At 43.9% G+C, this 16,134-nt stretch overlaps 1 protein-coding gene across 1 annotated transcript in view; it reads left to right on the plus strand.

Annotated features, from left to right (window-relative positions):
• Positions 1-16,134, plus strand: part of slc4a5a (solute carrier family 4 member 5a) — a 205,987-nt gene that overhangs the window by 156,248 nt on the left and 33,605 nt on the right. The window contains exons 15-16 of the mRNA XM_037679966.1: positions 10,605-10,639; positions 11,005-11,196. Of these exons, the coding sequence (XP_037535894.1) occupies positions 10,605-10,639; positions 11,005-11,196 (227 nt within the window). The remainder of the gene's footprint in view (positions 1-10,604; positions 10,640-11,004; positions 11,197-16,134) is intronic.

A 16,134-nucleotide genomic window follows, 5' to 3' on the forward strand; every position in this document is an offset into this window, starting at 1 on the left:
GACTGTAAACAGCTGCCTCCATCTTCATTCAGCAGCTTTGAGCACAGCCTATTTGAACTCAGCACCTCCCACATTGTGCTGTTTATTGGCCTCCCAAGTACAATAAGGATTTTATAAATTACTTCTCAGACTTTTTGGCTGAAATTATGCCAAAATACGACCCAGTTCTCATTGTTGGTGATTTTAATATCCATGTGTGTTGTCTTGATTTACACTTGGCTCAGTCCTTTTAAACATCACTGCCTCCTTTAATCTTGTGCAGTCTGTGACTGGTCCTACACATGAACACGGACACACTCTGCACCTGGTTTTATCTTGTGATTTACTTGTTTTTAATGTAGTGAGTAGTGATCTGTATTTTCTGACCACATGCCTGTTTTGTTTTAAACTAACTTGTCCTACACTAAAGTTAAACCCTGCGCTGCAGCTCGACTCTGTCGTGTTTTGAACTCTTATGCAGCTGGTCACTTTTCATCTGCTTTTAATCAAAACTGTGCCATCCCAGAGACCAACATTGATGCTCTCAGCTCATGGTTTCACTGCACCTGCAGAACGATTCTAGATTCTCTGTCTCCTTTAAAAATCAGATCTCCTAAAATCAAGTGCGAACCCTTGTTGGATGACGACACCAGGGCGGCCAGGAGAGAGTGTCATAGAGCAGAGCGCAGGTGGAAAGTGAACAAATTACAGGTGTCATATCAAATATTAAAAGGCCTGCTGGCGTCACTATCAAAAAACTGGGAAAGATGCCAAAAGAAAACACCTGTCTAATGAGATTGTATCAAACAGTCACAATCCTCATGTTTTATTTAAAGTGATTGGTTGTGTTATTAATGCACCACAAACAAAATGTATTGAATCCTTACCTGCTGCATGTGAAAACTTTCTCAATTTCTTTGTTGAGAAAGTCAATTCCACCAGGGCCCAGATCTCACTGCTCATGACTCCTCATTCTTTGTGCGCTGCTCTGCTGTATTTGACAGCTTTGAACTAGTGACTCTGTCATCGCTGCAGGAGGTGGTTAGTCACTTAAAGCCAACTGTTATGATTCAGGATATCCAGATAATACAAGATCCAGAACAACACAAGACTCAGGCTTAGAAAAAGTGAATGGTGTTTATTATTTACAGTGGGAAATATATATATATATATATATATATATATATATATATATATATATATACAGTTCGTGTCTGGAGCCCCTGATGAGGAAAGACAAGGCCAGGTGGATTTGGCAGGTGGATTAGGTATTGGCAATAAATTGTTTGTTTGTTCTCCTTATAGTTTGCATGAGGCAGAGAGGCACCGTTGCAAATCCAAATGGTTCCAGAAATGTATTTACCAGGCAAACTGGGCAAGACAGGCAAGTAGCTGGAGGTCAAGGCACAAAGGGTGAGGCACAGGACCAAGGCAAAGCAGGACAGGACCTAAGGCAACAGGATGACTGCAGGCACAAAAAGCAAGGTAAATATCTCATATATCATTTAGTATTTACTGGCCAGAGACATAAATACCAGGAACAGAATTAATGCTCCAGCGAAGAGTAGAACTTGACTGCAGCCTTAAGTAGTGCTGAAACTCATCAGGCAGATGACTGACAGCTGGCGGTGATTAGCAGCCATCTTGGAGCTGCAGCAACTGTTACTCTTACAGTACTCCCCTTCAAGAATCGCCCCCCCAGGCGACCTGAGGCGCTTCTTGGGGTGGGCCTTGAAGAAGGCAGTGATGAGGCCCGGGTCCAGGATGAAAGAACAAGGGATCCATGATCGTTCTTCAGGACCGTATTCTTCCCAGTCGACTAGGTATTAGTATCCTTGTCCTCAGCATCACACATCCAAGATGGTCCGGACTGTGAAGGTTGGATGATTGTCGATCAACCTGGCGGGTGGAGGTAGGTCGGCATGAGGGCTTAAAGGACTCTCTGAGACAGGCTTGACCTGGGAAATGTGGAAGGTGGGATGAATTTTCATAGAGCTAGGAAGTTGGAGTCTTAATGTGGATGGGTTTGTAGCGGGAAGGGTTGTTTAATAGTTAAAATTCGTTATGAATTTTATTTTGAAGGGGCACCACTCTCAGTTCTGAGAGAACGTCTAAAGGTCTGAAAATTAATTCAGATGTTTAATTAATTACCTCAAATTACCCTTTTACACCATGAGTTCTTTTATATGAAGGATTCAGATGTCATAAGTAAAACACACATGCTTTAATACAATTTTGTGATGTTTATTTGACTATGTATGATAAAAACAAATGTTGGCAATTTTTTCTGACATTTAAAATGAAGTCTTTGTTCACAACTGGAGTTAAATGGAAATTAAATGACCATAAAAATTGCGTGTTCGCAAGGATTACCAGATAAATGAAATTATTCTATGTGCTTTACCAAACCAGAAACAAGATGCAATGTAGAACCATTTTGAAATTTCTGCACGGCAGATTAATCATGCAAATTTAACTAAAAGAAATACGTTTTATCGTTCAATAGGTAAAATTTGGTCTGAAATTTAATTCCTACTCTGGGTCCCTCTATTCTTGCTATTGTGAATAGTTTATCCTCAGGTGTGGTCCCAAAAACTTTTAAACATGCCGCTGTCCAGCTTCTCCTGAAAAAAATCAACCATGACCCCTCAGTCATGTCCAACTTCCGCCCTGTCTCCAGACTCCCATTCACCTCTAAACTACTGGAAAAAAGTTGAGTCTCAGTTGAAGTGCTACTTGGAGGATCACGCTATCCTAGAGTTATTCCAATCTGGCTTCAAATCTCTCCACAGAACTGAAACTGCTCTATTGAGGGTTTTTAACAACATTTTCCTAGCCACTGATGCAAGTGATTCTGTGCTGCTTGTCCTATTGAACCTTAAGTCTGCTTTCGACACCATCGACCATGGGATCCTCATTTCTAGGCTAGAGCAGTGGGTGGGCATCACACGGTCAGCCCTCAATAGGTTTAGGTCCTACCTCTCTGACAGAACCTTTTGTGTCAGTATCAAAGATTTTAGTTCAGCATCGGCAGCATTTCAGTGGCGGATACCGCTGGAGTCCAGCCTCAGTCCCCTTCTCTTTTCTTTATACCTCCTGCCACTAGGTGCTGTTTTTCGCAATCACAATATACCCTTTCATTTCTACACCAATGACTGTCAAATTTACTTCCCCCTGAGGCACAGAGGCACACGCTCTATTCAACCTCTTCTTGACTGCCTGGCTTACATCCGGTACTGGATGACTTTAAACTTCTTAAGTTTCATTGAGAAGAAGTCAGAAGTCATCTTTTTCCATCCCAATGGCACGTGCATGAACCACTGCATTGACCTTTCCTCTCTAGCTCCATTAGAGAAACAAAGAGTCACCAATTTGGGAGTGATAAAGGACCCTTCCTTAAAATTTAACAGTCATGTAAACATGATTGTTAAAACCTGTTTTTTTCAGCTGAGTCAGCTGTCTAAGCTGAAGCCCATATTGTCCAAAAAGAATCTTGAGACAGTAATCCATGCGTTCATAACATTCAGGCTCGATTACTGCAATTCACTTCTGTTTGGAATCAATCTATCCTCTATTGCACGTCTACAATTAGTTCAAAATACTGCAGCCCAATTTTTAACTGGTACTGGCCATAGAGAGCACATTACACCAGTTTTGGCCTCCCTGCACTTGCTACCCATTCACCTTAAGATCCAGTTCAAAATACTCGTGTCCATCCATCCATACATCCATCCATATTCTTCCGCTTATCTGGGGTCGGGTCGCGGGGGTAGCAGCCTAAGTAGGCAGGCCCAGACTTCCCTCTCCCAAACCACTTGGTCCAGCTCCTCTGGGGGAATCCCGAGGCGTTCCCAGTCTAGCCGAGAAACATAGTCCCTCCAGCGTGTCCTGGGTCTTCCTCTGGGTCTCCTCCCAGTGGGACGTATCCAGAACACCTCACTAGGCAGGCGTCCAGGAGGCATCCTAAACAGATGCCCGAGCCACCTCAACTGGCTCCTCTCGACATGGAGAAGCAGCAGCTCTACTCTGAGTCCCTCCCGGATGATCGAGCTTCTCACCCTATCTCTAAGGGAGAGCCCAGACACCCTGTGGAGAAAACTAATTTCGGCCGCTTGTATCCGAGATCTTGTTCTTTTGGTCACTACCCAAAGCTCATGACCATAGATGAGGGTAGGAACGTAGATCGATCGGTAAATGGAGAGCTTCGCCTTTTGACTCAGCTATCTCTTCACCACGACAGACCTGTACAGCACCCGCTTCACAGACGCTGCACCTATCCGCCTATCGATCTCACGTTCCATTTTTTCCTCATTCATGAATAAGACCCCAGTATACTTGAACTCCTCCACTTGGGGCAGAACCCCTCCCTGACCCGGAGAGGGCACTCTACCTTTTTCCGGCTCAAGACCAATGGTCTTGGATTTGGAGGAACTGATCTTTATCCCGGCTGCGTCGCACTCGGCTGCAAACCGCTCCAGCGAATGCTGTAGATCATGATCTGATGAAGCCGATAGGACCACATCATCTGCAAAAAGCGGGGATGCAATCCTAAGGCCACCAAAATGGATCCCCTCAACACCTTGGGTGTGCCTAGAAATTCTGTCCATAAAAGGTATGAACAGAATCGGTGACAAAGGGCAACCTTGGCGGAGTCAAATTCTCACTGGGAACAAGTCCGACTCACTGCCGGCAATGCGGACCAGGCTCTGACATGGTCATACAGGGACCTAACAGCCGTATCAAAGGGCCCGGTACCCCATACTCCCAGAGTACCCCCCACAGGGTTCCCTGAGGGACACTGTCGAACGCCTTCTCCAAGTCCACAAAGGACATGTAGACTGGTTGGGCAAACTCCCACGCACCCTCCAGGACCCTGCTAAGAGTGCAGAGCTGGTCCAGTGTTCCATGACTAAGACGAAAACCGCACTGCTCCTCCTGAATCCGAGGTTCGACTGTCCAACCGACCCTCCTCTCCAGAACCCCCAAATAGACCTTACTAGGGAGGCTTAAGAGCATGATCCCCCTGTAGTTGGAACACATTACCGTCCCTCTTTTTGGATAGGGGGACCACCACCCCGGTCTGCCAATCCATGGGAACTTCCCCCGATGTCCACACAATATTGCAGAGTCGCGTAAGCCAATACAACACTACCACATCCAGAGTCTTAAGGAACTGCGGGCGAATCTCATCCACCCCTGGGTCCCTGCAACCGAGGAGCTTTTTAACCACCTCAGTGACCTCAGCACCAGAGATTGGATGGCCCTACCCAGAGTCCCCAGGCTCTGCTTCCTCAGTGGATGACATGCCGGTGGGATTGAGGAGGCCTTAAAAGTATTCTGCCCACTGATCCACGACATCCCGAGTTGAGGTCAGTAGCACACCACTCCTCCTATAAACAGTGTTGGTGGTATACCGCTCCCCCCCCCCCCCAAGACGGCAGACGGTGGACCAGAATTGCCTCAAAGCCGTTTGGGAGTCAATCTCCATGGCCTCTCCGAACTCCTCCCATGCCCGAGTTTTTGCCTCAGTGACCAACCGAGCCATGTGTCGCTTGGACTGCCGATACCCATCAGCTGCTTCCGGGGTCCCACAGGCCAAAAAGGTCAGACAGGACTCCTTTTTCAGCCTGACAGCATCCCTCACCGATGGTGTCCAGCACTGGGTTCGAGGGTTGCTGCCGCGACAGGCATGCCAACCTTGCGGCTGCAGATCCGGTAAGCCATCTCGACAATAGAGGCATGGAACATGGCCCACTCGGACTCAATGTCCCCCACCTCCCCTGGAACATGCTCGAAGTTCCCCCAGAGGTGGGAGTTAAAGCTCCGTCTCACAGGAGACTTTGCCAGACGTTTCCAGCAAACCCTCACAATATGTTTGGGTCTGCCAGGTCTGACCGGCATCCTCCCCACCATTGGAGTCAACTCACCAACAGGTAGTGATCAGTGGACAGCTCTGCCACTCTCTTCACCCGAGTGTCCAAGACATGTGGCGGCAGATCAGATGAGATGACAATAAAGTCAATCATTGAACTGCGGCCTAGGGTGTCCTGGTGCCAAGAGCACATATGGACACCCTTATGCTTGAACATGGTGTTTGTTATTGACAATCCATGACGAGCACAGAAGTCTAACAACAGAACACCACTCGTATTCAGATCAGGGGAGCCGTTCCTTCTAACCACACCCCTCCAGGTCTCACTGTCTTTGCCCACATGAGCATTGAAGTCCCCCAGTAGAACAAGGGAGTCCCCAGGAGGTGCACTTTCCAGTACCCCCTCCAAGGACTCCAAGAAGGGTGGATAATCTGAACTGCCGTTTGGTGCATAAGCACAAATGACAGTCAGAACCCGTCTCCCCACACGTAGGCGGAGGGAGGCCACCCTTTCATTCACCGGGGTGAACCCCAACACACAGGCACCAAGATTGGGAGGGGGGGGGCAATAAGTATGCCTACTTCTGCTCAGCGCCTCTCACCAGGGGTAACTCCAGAGTGGAAGAGTGTCCAACCCCTCTCAAGGAAACTGGTTCCAGAGCCAGAGCCATGCGTAGAGGTGATTCCGACTATTTCTAGCCGGAACCTCTGAACCTCACACACCAGCTCAGGCTCCTTTCCCACTAGTGAGGTGACATTCCACGTCCCAATAGCCAGCTTCTTTAGCCGAGGATCAGACCGCCAGGGTCCCCACCCTCGGCCACCACCCATCCCACATTGCACCTGACCCCTTTGGCCCCACCCACAGGTGGTGAGCCCACGGGTAGGGGGACCCACGTCTCCTCTTCGGGCTGTGCCCTGCCAAGCTCCATGGGTAAAAGCCCGGCTACCAGGCGCTCGCCCCGCGTGCCCCACCTCCAGGCCTGGCTCCAGAGTGGGGCCCCGTTGACCCACTTCCGGGCGAGGGAACATCAAGTCCATATCTTTTTCTCATCATAGGGGTCTTTGGGCTGCAGTTTGTCTGGTGTCTCACCTAGGACATGTCTGCCTTGGGTGACCCTACTAGGGGCGTAAAGCCCCTGACAGCATAGCTCCTAGGATCATTGGGACACTCAAACCCCTCCACCATGGTAATGTGGCAGCCCAGGGAGGGGAAAATACTCAAGTATGTTTTTTAAATCACTGAACAGTTCTGCTCCATCCTTTCTCACTGATCTTCTGCAGCCTTATGTCCCACTGCGCTCTCTGAGGTCAGCAGACCAGATGCTCCTTTCAGTTCCAGAAACCCACCGTAAACTCACAGTCTTTAAGTCTCACATGAAAACCCACTTTTATTCTTTTGCCTTTGACACGGTGTGATTGTTTTGATCCTCTCTGTAGTCTACAGTGTTGGCCATTTAGTGATTATCCACCGCTATTTGTACCTATATTTTTATTTTATGTTTTCCTGTCCGCTGTGCTTGTTTGTTTCTATTGTACAGCACTTTGGTTGGCCTTGTTGCTGTTTTAAGTGCTCTATAAATAAATTGGTACGGTATACTATGGTATCTTTGTGAAAATAAACCATCCATCATTAAACAGGGGTGGAGGCCTCCGTGTTCAACTGTCCCCCTCTTACAATGCTGTTATTGCTAGTATCACTCATCCCCCTGTAAATAGCAAGCAGACATCAGGGTGCTCACGATCCATCATTAGGCTGATGGTCCTTCTTGATCATGTGAACAGCTAGTTTTGACTGTCAGCAGCAAACTGGTTGATCCACTATGAGAAGGTGCTATTTATAAGACTGACCTTATTGGAATGCCCACTGAATGCTGAAGATGCTGAATCTCTACGCCACGCTGTTAATCCCCTCGTGCCTTTATCCAGTTTAGGATGAGACATTTAACAATACTCTCACACGCTCTGCACCTACATCACCATTATTTACAGTGATCTCATGGCGATGGCTCAGGGGTCACATGCGGCTCTTTGGTCCCTCTGCAGCGGCTCTTTCAAGCTTTGACCAAAACTAACACAAAACTCAATTTTATTCTTTATTATACAAACAAAAAATAAAGCTGGTTTTAGCAGTTGTCTGTTTTCAAGGCTTTTTTTTTGTTTGTATTTTTTTGTGCAAATATGCCATTAGTAATATACACACTTTAACTTCATGCATTATGTTGTAGCTGTTTTTGTTTTGTTTTTAGATCATTTCTTCTATTTACATTTCTTTTTACATGATTGTTTATTGTTGTCTGTTCCTCATCTGTGTTCTTTATTTAAACCAGGTCTCTCTTGTAAATAAGTCCTCGAGGTTCAATGAGACTACCCTGTAAAAATAAAGGTTGAATGAAAAAAAATTACAAGATCTCAGACTGAAGAAGTCCTTTGGATAAAAGCTGAACCATTTCAACAAACAAGAATCCATCCAGAGGACCTGTCGTAACCTTGTTTCAAGATTGAAACAGATTTCTCTCAATACATTTTTCATTTAGTCTCATTCACCATTTCTTAAACTTTGACCTAAGTCCTGCTGATGGAAAAACGTTGCCACAGCATAGTGCCACCACCACCATGCTTCACTAAATGGACTGTATTCTACTCTTTTTCAGACAGACATGACATTGTCCAAAATGCTCAGCTTCAACTGAACAAAACTTTTTCTGTCACATTTTTGGGGAGAAAATTGAAAAGGTGAAACGTCCACACCTGCCTCCACCCTCAATTGCCCCACTCTGGGCCTTTGATCAAGGCCCTTAACCCCCACCATCTGCTCCTCCTGGTGTCCTAGATAGCAGCTCTCTGCTCCACACAGAGGGAAACATTGTTACTTGTTAAACTTTATTAATTCAAAGTATTTTTTGTAAAAGTATTTTCTAAATAAAATTAAAAATACATTTAAAATCCAGGTTTGAAGGGTTTGGGGTGTTCAAATGACCCGAGCACAGAATTTCAGAGCACTTCACCTTAGTATTAAAGATTTAATTGAGACAAAGTTAAAGTATGCAGATATTACATGTAATCAGAATGCAGTCTGAGGAACAAAGTCAGAGCGAACCTTGCCTGGTCAATCAGCCTCGTGTTTGTTCAACCAAACTCTGTGTATGAGCAAGATTTATAGGTTTCTCATGTCCCGCCCTTTTGGGTTCGGACAGACTTGTGATTGTGTGTCAAAACCTCTTGATGGTCCGAGTGACACCATGTTCAGCCACTCAGGAGCAGATTTTATCTCCAGGGTTACTCCGAAAGCCCCAGACGGCCTCGCTCCTTCTTCTACTGATAAGGGTTAATTTACGAGCTTTGTTTTGGAACGCAGGACACTTACTCTCAGCTGCTTTACTCAGAGAACAAAGAAGGATCGTTTCCTGCTGCACATACAAGCGTCATACCTGTCTCTGTTTCCCTCAGAATTATATCAAATGTGAACTTGTATGATTATCCTTAGCACTTGTGAGATTATATATATAAAGCATAGTAAACACTTTAAAATTAATTCAGGCCTGTAAATATAGTTCAAACCCTTGAATTCAGACACGCACACACCTTGTAGAAAATGCATCATTTCATTCCATCAGAGAAATGTCAAGGCTTGTCAAAAGATATAAAAAGATATAAAAGATATCAAATCCAACAGGTTATAAAGAAAAAGTAAAAAAAAAAAAAAGAAGCATTGATTACTTTTGAGATCTACAATAGTCTAATACCAGAATTAAAAAAAAATAATTCTTACAAGATTTTTTCTTCTTCTTTCGGCTGTTCCATGTGTTAGGGGTCGCCATAGCGAAATAAGTCATGCGAAGACTTGGTAATTATTTTTACGCTGGATGCCCTTCCTGACACAACCACAGCCCATCGAGTTACCACATCCCTCTGTGTGGAGCAGAGAGCTGCTATCTAGGACACCCAGAGGAGCGGATGGTGGGGGTTAAGGGCCTTGTTCAAGGGCCCAGAGTGGGATGAATGAGGGTGGAGGCAGGTGTGGGTGCTTCACCTACCCCCACCCACATTTTTGATGTTGTCGGTACGGGGCTTGAACCGGCGATCTTCCGATCACAGGCCCACCTTCATTGACCTCTGCGCCACCACTCCCCATTTCAAGATTTCATCTTACAAGATGAAATTGTTTAATAAATGTAGCGTTGTGTTTATTTATTTCATTAACCTTTATTTAACCAGGCAAATCCCATTGAGATCACAGATCTCTTTTGCAAGAGAGGCCTGGACCTGAAGGCAGACTAACATGCACGTTTTTGGTCTGTGGGAGGAAACCGGAGTACCCGGAGAAAACCCATGTAGCACAAGAAGAACAAGCAAACCCCACACAAAAAGACCCCAGGTCCAACCGGGGACTGAACCCAGGACCTTCTTGCGGAGAGGCAACAGTGCTAACTACTGAGCCACTGTGTTATTTAAAATAGAAAAGCTCTCAGATGCTTAGTGATGTAGCGCGAGCACAGGCATCATCAATCGTTGATGTGGGCATTGATTTCTGTAACTGATTTGTCCCTCGTTTGCTTCCACCACGCATAATTTGGCTGCCGTCTCTTACAAGTAAGTACTTCTTTGTTTGTCTGCACGGTCTCTGGGTGCTCTCTGCAGTGTTCAGACAGATTCTCATCATGTTTTCCTCCTCATCCCTTTTCATTGTCTGCCTTGTGACCTTGTTTGACCCTGTCACCAACAGTGGCTGCAATGATCTTCAACGGTTTAGTTCCAATGCCAGATAACAGCTCGAGTGTTTCTGGGGTAAGTGCTTGTTTTCGTTCAGTTTAGTTTACCTTTATTTATTTATTTATTTATTTAGGTTTTTTGAGTTTTAAGCTGGATGTGATTATTTCCAGCAGGGGTGGTAATGTTTCAGCTGCAAAATAAACTAAAATACATCAAAATAAGCTAAATTACTTGTCAGCTAACCCCAGTGTTGCCTCAGTCACCAGAAAAAGTAGCTTCACCCTTCAATTTCTAACCATTGTTTGTTTGCTTTGTCCACCTCTCACCCCCTTCATTTCTAACTTCAAATATCTGCTGACAGTTTTACTTTAGCGGTTTTTAATGAAACTCTTTGCTCTTTGGTTTCTTCTGTCCACCCAACACTGCCACCACCATCCCAGTTGAATGTGACAGCTCTGGACTGGAGTCAGCTGAGCAAGAAGGAGTGTCTGAAGTATGGAGGCTCTTTGGTGGGAAAGTCCTGCAAGTACACCCCTGACCTGGCCCTGATGTCCTTTATTCTCTTCTTCGGCACCTACTCCATGACTGTCTCACTAAAGAAGTTCAAGTTCAGCCGCTACTTCCCCACCAAGGTGACTAATTATTGTAAAATACACTGTCAAAACCCATTCATTCATTTTTTAAACCTACTTTGTCCTTGCTGGTTTGCATGGTAGCTGGGGCCTACCTTCAGTGAACATTATGTGAGAAGTGTGTCAGATCAATGAAAAGAACATTTTAGAAAGGCTGAATCACTTTACGTGCAAAGTTGAGCAGAGGTTCACCAAACTGCAAATTAAACAGGGCTATGAATAGTGGAATAATTTCAAAGTACTATTGCTCAATAAAAACTTGGGATAATTTGAATTATTCATTTTCAATTTATTTATATATCACCGATCCACAACAAAGTTGTCTCAGGGCATTGAACAGAAACATTCACATACATACAAAAGTCAATTAGCAAAAGTTATGTATCTAAGGAAGGGTGCTAGCAGATGTGTTGAATCTTCACTTAGTTGCAGTTTCCCATCCTGAGCAAGCACAAAGGTAACAGTGGAAAGGAATACTCCCTCATGAGGAAGAAACCTTTAGCGGCAAGCGGCCATCTGCTTCAACCGGCTGGGTTTGGTAGGAACAGATACACAATGGCAGGTCAAGAATCACATGTTAAGATAGAAACGGTATCAAATGAAAACTATTCAATTTTAACAATTAATTTAAGGAAATTAGGTCAATTTGTCCTCTAGTAGTCTAAGCCTATAGCAGCATAACAAGCCAACCCTAACTATAGGATTTATCAAAAAGGAAAGTCTTAATCCCAGTCTTAAAACTGGACAATGAGTCAGCCTCATGGACAGAAACTGGAAGTTGGTTCCACAAGAGAGGAGCCTGAGAACTGAAAGATCTTCCTACCATTCTGCTTCTGGAAACTCTAGGAACCACAAGTAAGTTCAATTTGTGTTTATTTGTCATATGCAGGTTAACACAGGGTTAACAGTACAATGAAATGCTAAGGCTGAGAAGAACTGATTTGACTCGCTAAAAAAAATCAAAGAACAAACCAACAAGAACATTCAAAAAAGTATGCAATAAGGGTACACAAAAAAGTACAAAAAAGTGAAAAAGTAATTAATTAAAACATTTACTATAATAATAATAATAATAATAATAATAATAATAATTTTATTTAAAAAGCGCCTTTCATGACACCCAAGGACACTTTACAGTAAGAACAAAGATCAACAGGAATAAATTACATAAATAATATACAATACATACAGAATATAAAATGCGTAAAGAATATAAAATACATACAGCAAAGTTAAGGATAAGCAAGTCTAAAGAGATGTGTTTTCAGAGCAGTCTTGAATATAGAAAGAGAGGTGGTGTTTCTTAAGTCAGGGGGTAGAGAGTTCCAGAGATGAGGAGCAGAGCAGGTGAAGGCCCTGCTCCCCATGGTGGAGAGGCGGGCAGAGGGTACATGGAGGTGTAGTGAAGAGGAGGATCTGAGAGAGCGAGAGGGGATGGAGATGTGTAGGAGGTCAGATAGGTAAGGAGGGGAAAGGTTGTGGATAGCTTTGAAAGTGAGAAGAAGAATTTTGAAGACGATGCGTGATTTAACCGGGAGCCAGTGGAGCTGCTGCAGGACTGGAGTGATGTGGTTATAGGAGGAGGTTTGAGTGATGACACGGGCAGCTGAGTTCTGGACCAATTGCAGCTTCTGGAGAGATTTGTTGGGGAGGCCATAAAGAAGGGAGTTGCAGTAGTCAATCCGAGAAGTCACAAGACTGTGCACAAGGATGGCTGTGGAGCGGGGTGTGAGAGAAGGGCGGAGACGGTTAATATTTTGGAGATGGAAATAGGCAGACCGAGTGACATTGTTGATGTGTGAAGTGAAGGAGAGAGTGGTGTCGAGGATGACACCAAGACTCTTGACCTGAGGCGAGGGGGATAGCAGAGAGTTGTTAAGGGGGATGAGATTTTCTGATTTAGAAAGAGTTTTTGGTACTGACAAGAATGATTTCTGTTTTGTTACTGTTTAGTTGTAGGAAGTTGTTAGAAAACCAGTGATTTAGCTCATTGAGACAGTCGGTGAGGATGGATGGAGGGTGGAGTTTGGTTTTGTTGACAGGTAGAGCTGTGTGTCATCAGCATAACAATGAAAATGGACACCAAATTTACGGAAGATGTGACCTAGAGGAAGGAGGTAAATGATGAAGAGGAGGGGTCCGAGGACAGAGCCTTGGGGGACACCCGTGGAGACGGGGGAAGACTGGGAACGAAAGGAATTGAGCTGAATGAATTGAGTGCGGTCAGAGAGATATGATTTGAACCAGTCTAACGGAGTACCTGAGATGCCAATGGAGGTTAGTCTGTTGAGGAGAATAGAATGACAGATTGTGTCGAAGGCAGAACTTAGATCCAGTAAAATGAGGATAGACAGAAGAGCAGAGTCAGCAGCAAGAAGAAGGTCATTAGTTATTTTTATTAGAGCTGTTTCGGTGCTATGGTGGGGGGTGAAAACCAGATTGAAACTCTTCATAAATATTATTGTTGGATAGGTGAGAGTGAAGTTGAATAGCAACGGCTTTTTCAAGAACTTTGGAAATAAAGGGCAGATTAGAGATTGGACGAAGATTACTTAAATTGGTAATGTCAATGTCCTACAGAGAAATATGGTAGAATATAATGGTGCAGCAGGATGAATTTGAATAAGTATTTTGAGGTAGTAATATAAGCTAAAATGCACAAGATACACACACACACACACACACACACACACACACACACACACACACACATATATATATATATATATATATATATATATATATATATATACTGCACATAATCAACATATACCACATATAGGTTATTGCATAGGTAGTGACATTGAGGTAGTTAGTTATTTCCAGTTGTTCAGTGTTATTTATCCAGAGTTCATTATTCTGACAGCTTGTGGATAATAACTGTCATTCAGTCTTTTTGTACATGATGACAGACTCCTGTATCGTCTGCCTGAGGGTAGTAGACCGAAGAGTACTTGTGCTGGGTGAGTGTGGTCCTTAATGATGCTGTGTGCTTTACGCAAACATCAGCTGTGGTAGATGTCCTGGATGGTGTGGAGACTGCTACCAGTGATGTCCTCTGTTGTTTGCACCACCCTCTGTAGAACTTTCTAACTGGTGAAGTTCCCGTACCACCCTGTGATGCAGCCTGTCAGCAGGCTCTCCATGGTGCACCTAAAGTTGGTGAGGATGCTGGTGTTTGTACCAAACTTCTTTAGGCTTCTTAGGAAGTAGAGTCTTTTTTGGGCTTTCTTGACCACAGTGTCTCTATGTAAAGTCCAGGACAGATCCTCGGTAATGTGAACGCAGAGAAACTTGAAGCTGCTGACTTCATCTCAGTGTTGTTTATTTCAATTCAATTCAGTTTGTATACCTAGTAAAGAAACTGAAAGTTAAACTGGGGTTCTTTTTCAGAAACAGATCCTGTCTAACTCTGAATGTTAGGAAACACCTTGTAACTGTCTTTCCTTCCCTCCATTGATTACTGTGACATTATTTACATGAACGCTCTTACAAGCACCCTGCAGATGTTGGATGCTGTTTATAATGGTGCACTGAGATTCATAACTGGCTGTGATTATCGTACCCATCATTGCACCCTGTATTCACTGCTTAACTGGATGTTGTTAATTCAATTCAATTCAATTCAAAAATACTTTATTAATCCCAGAGGGAAATTATATGTTGTGGTAAATGCAGATTGCAAAAGCTGGAAAGCCTTATCAACTGTTTTAGCTCAACAGTAAACAACTGTGTCATCAGCATAGAAATGTATGAATGTATCAGGGATGTTTTTACTTACATTACATATGTAGATTGTAACAAGGGTGGGTCCTAAGAATGAGCCTAGAGGTACATCATTGTTGACTGTTAAATAACTAGAGGAAGTACCATTATGTTCAACATATTGCCTCCGGTCTAAGAGATGGTTAGAGAACCAAACAATGGTGTGACCTGAGAAACCGATTTCTGAGAGCTTATGACACAAGATGTTATGATCCACAGTGTCAAAAGCTTTAGACAGGTCTAAGGGAAGTGCAGCACAATAATCCTTAGCATCCAGTGTTTCAACAACATAATTAAGAACCTTCAGTGAGGCAGTGGTTGTGCTGTGTTGTTTCCTGAAACCAGATTGATGTGGAGGTAAGATGTTAAATGAGTCCAGGTAATTTTTGATTTGAGAGTTTTTCAGTTTTTCTAGAGCCTTGGCTAAATTTCAGAGTTTAGAGATTGGTCCATAAATGTTCAATGAGGTGGGGTCACCTCCCTTCAGCAAAGGAAGAACAAAGGCTGTTTTCCAAGTGTCTGGGATGGAGTTTTGTCTTATGGAGAGATTGAAGATGTGGGTCACAGGGACTGTGATGATATGAGCAGCCAGCCTTAAGAAATAAGGTGGAAGTTCATCTGGACCTGCAGATTTTTTAGGGTCAAGATCTTTTAACAGTTTATTGACCTCACTGACTGAGAATGGAGAAAAAGAGAAGGTGTGATTAACTGAGGATTGACTTGTAGGAGGGATTTGATTTGTAGAAGTTTGATTTTTAAGTGAAGTGGCTGATTTTCCATTAGTAACTGTGTCAAATAAAAACTAGAAGCAACAAAATGTTTGTTGAAACAGTTCAGGATCTCATGCTTATTTGACACAGGAACTGACATCATGGAGACTGATGACACAATGGTCTCTTTTGATGTCACATCACTCTTTACGTGCATTCCTGTTGATGATGCAGTAGAGGTGGTCAGTTTAAAATTAACATCAGACACCACTCTGAGCAGCAGGACCACGCTTTCCACAGAACAACTGTGTCAACTCTTGAAACTGTGCCTGCAGTCAACCTACTTCACATATGGGGAGCAATATTATAGGCAGAAACATGGGTGTGCTATGGGGTCTCCAGTTTCTCCTATTGTTGCCAACCTGTACATGGAGGAGGTAGAAAAGAGAGCCTTGACGTCCTT

The sequence above is a fragment of the Nematolebias whitei genome, chromosome 8 (assembly GCF_014905685.2).
Source record: "Nematolebias whitei isolate Nwh7 chromosome 8, NemWhi1, whole genome shotgun sequence".
Classification (NCBI taxonomy): Eukaryota; Metazoa; Chordata; class Actinopteri; order Cyprinodontiformes; family Rivulidae; genus Nematolebias; species Nematolebias whitei.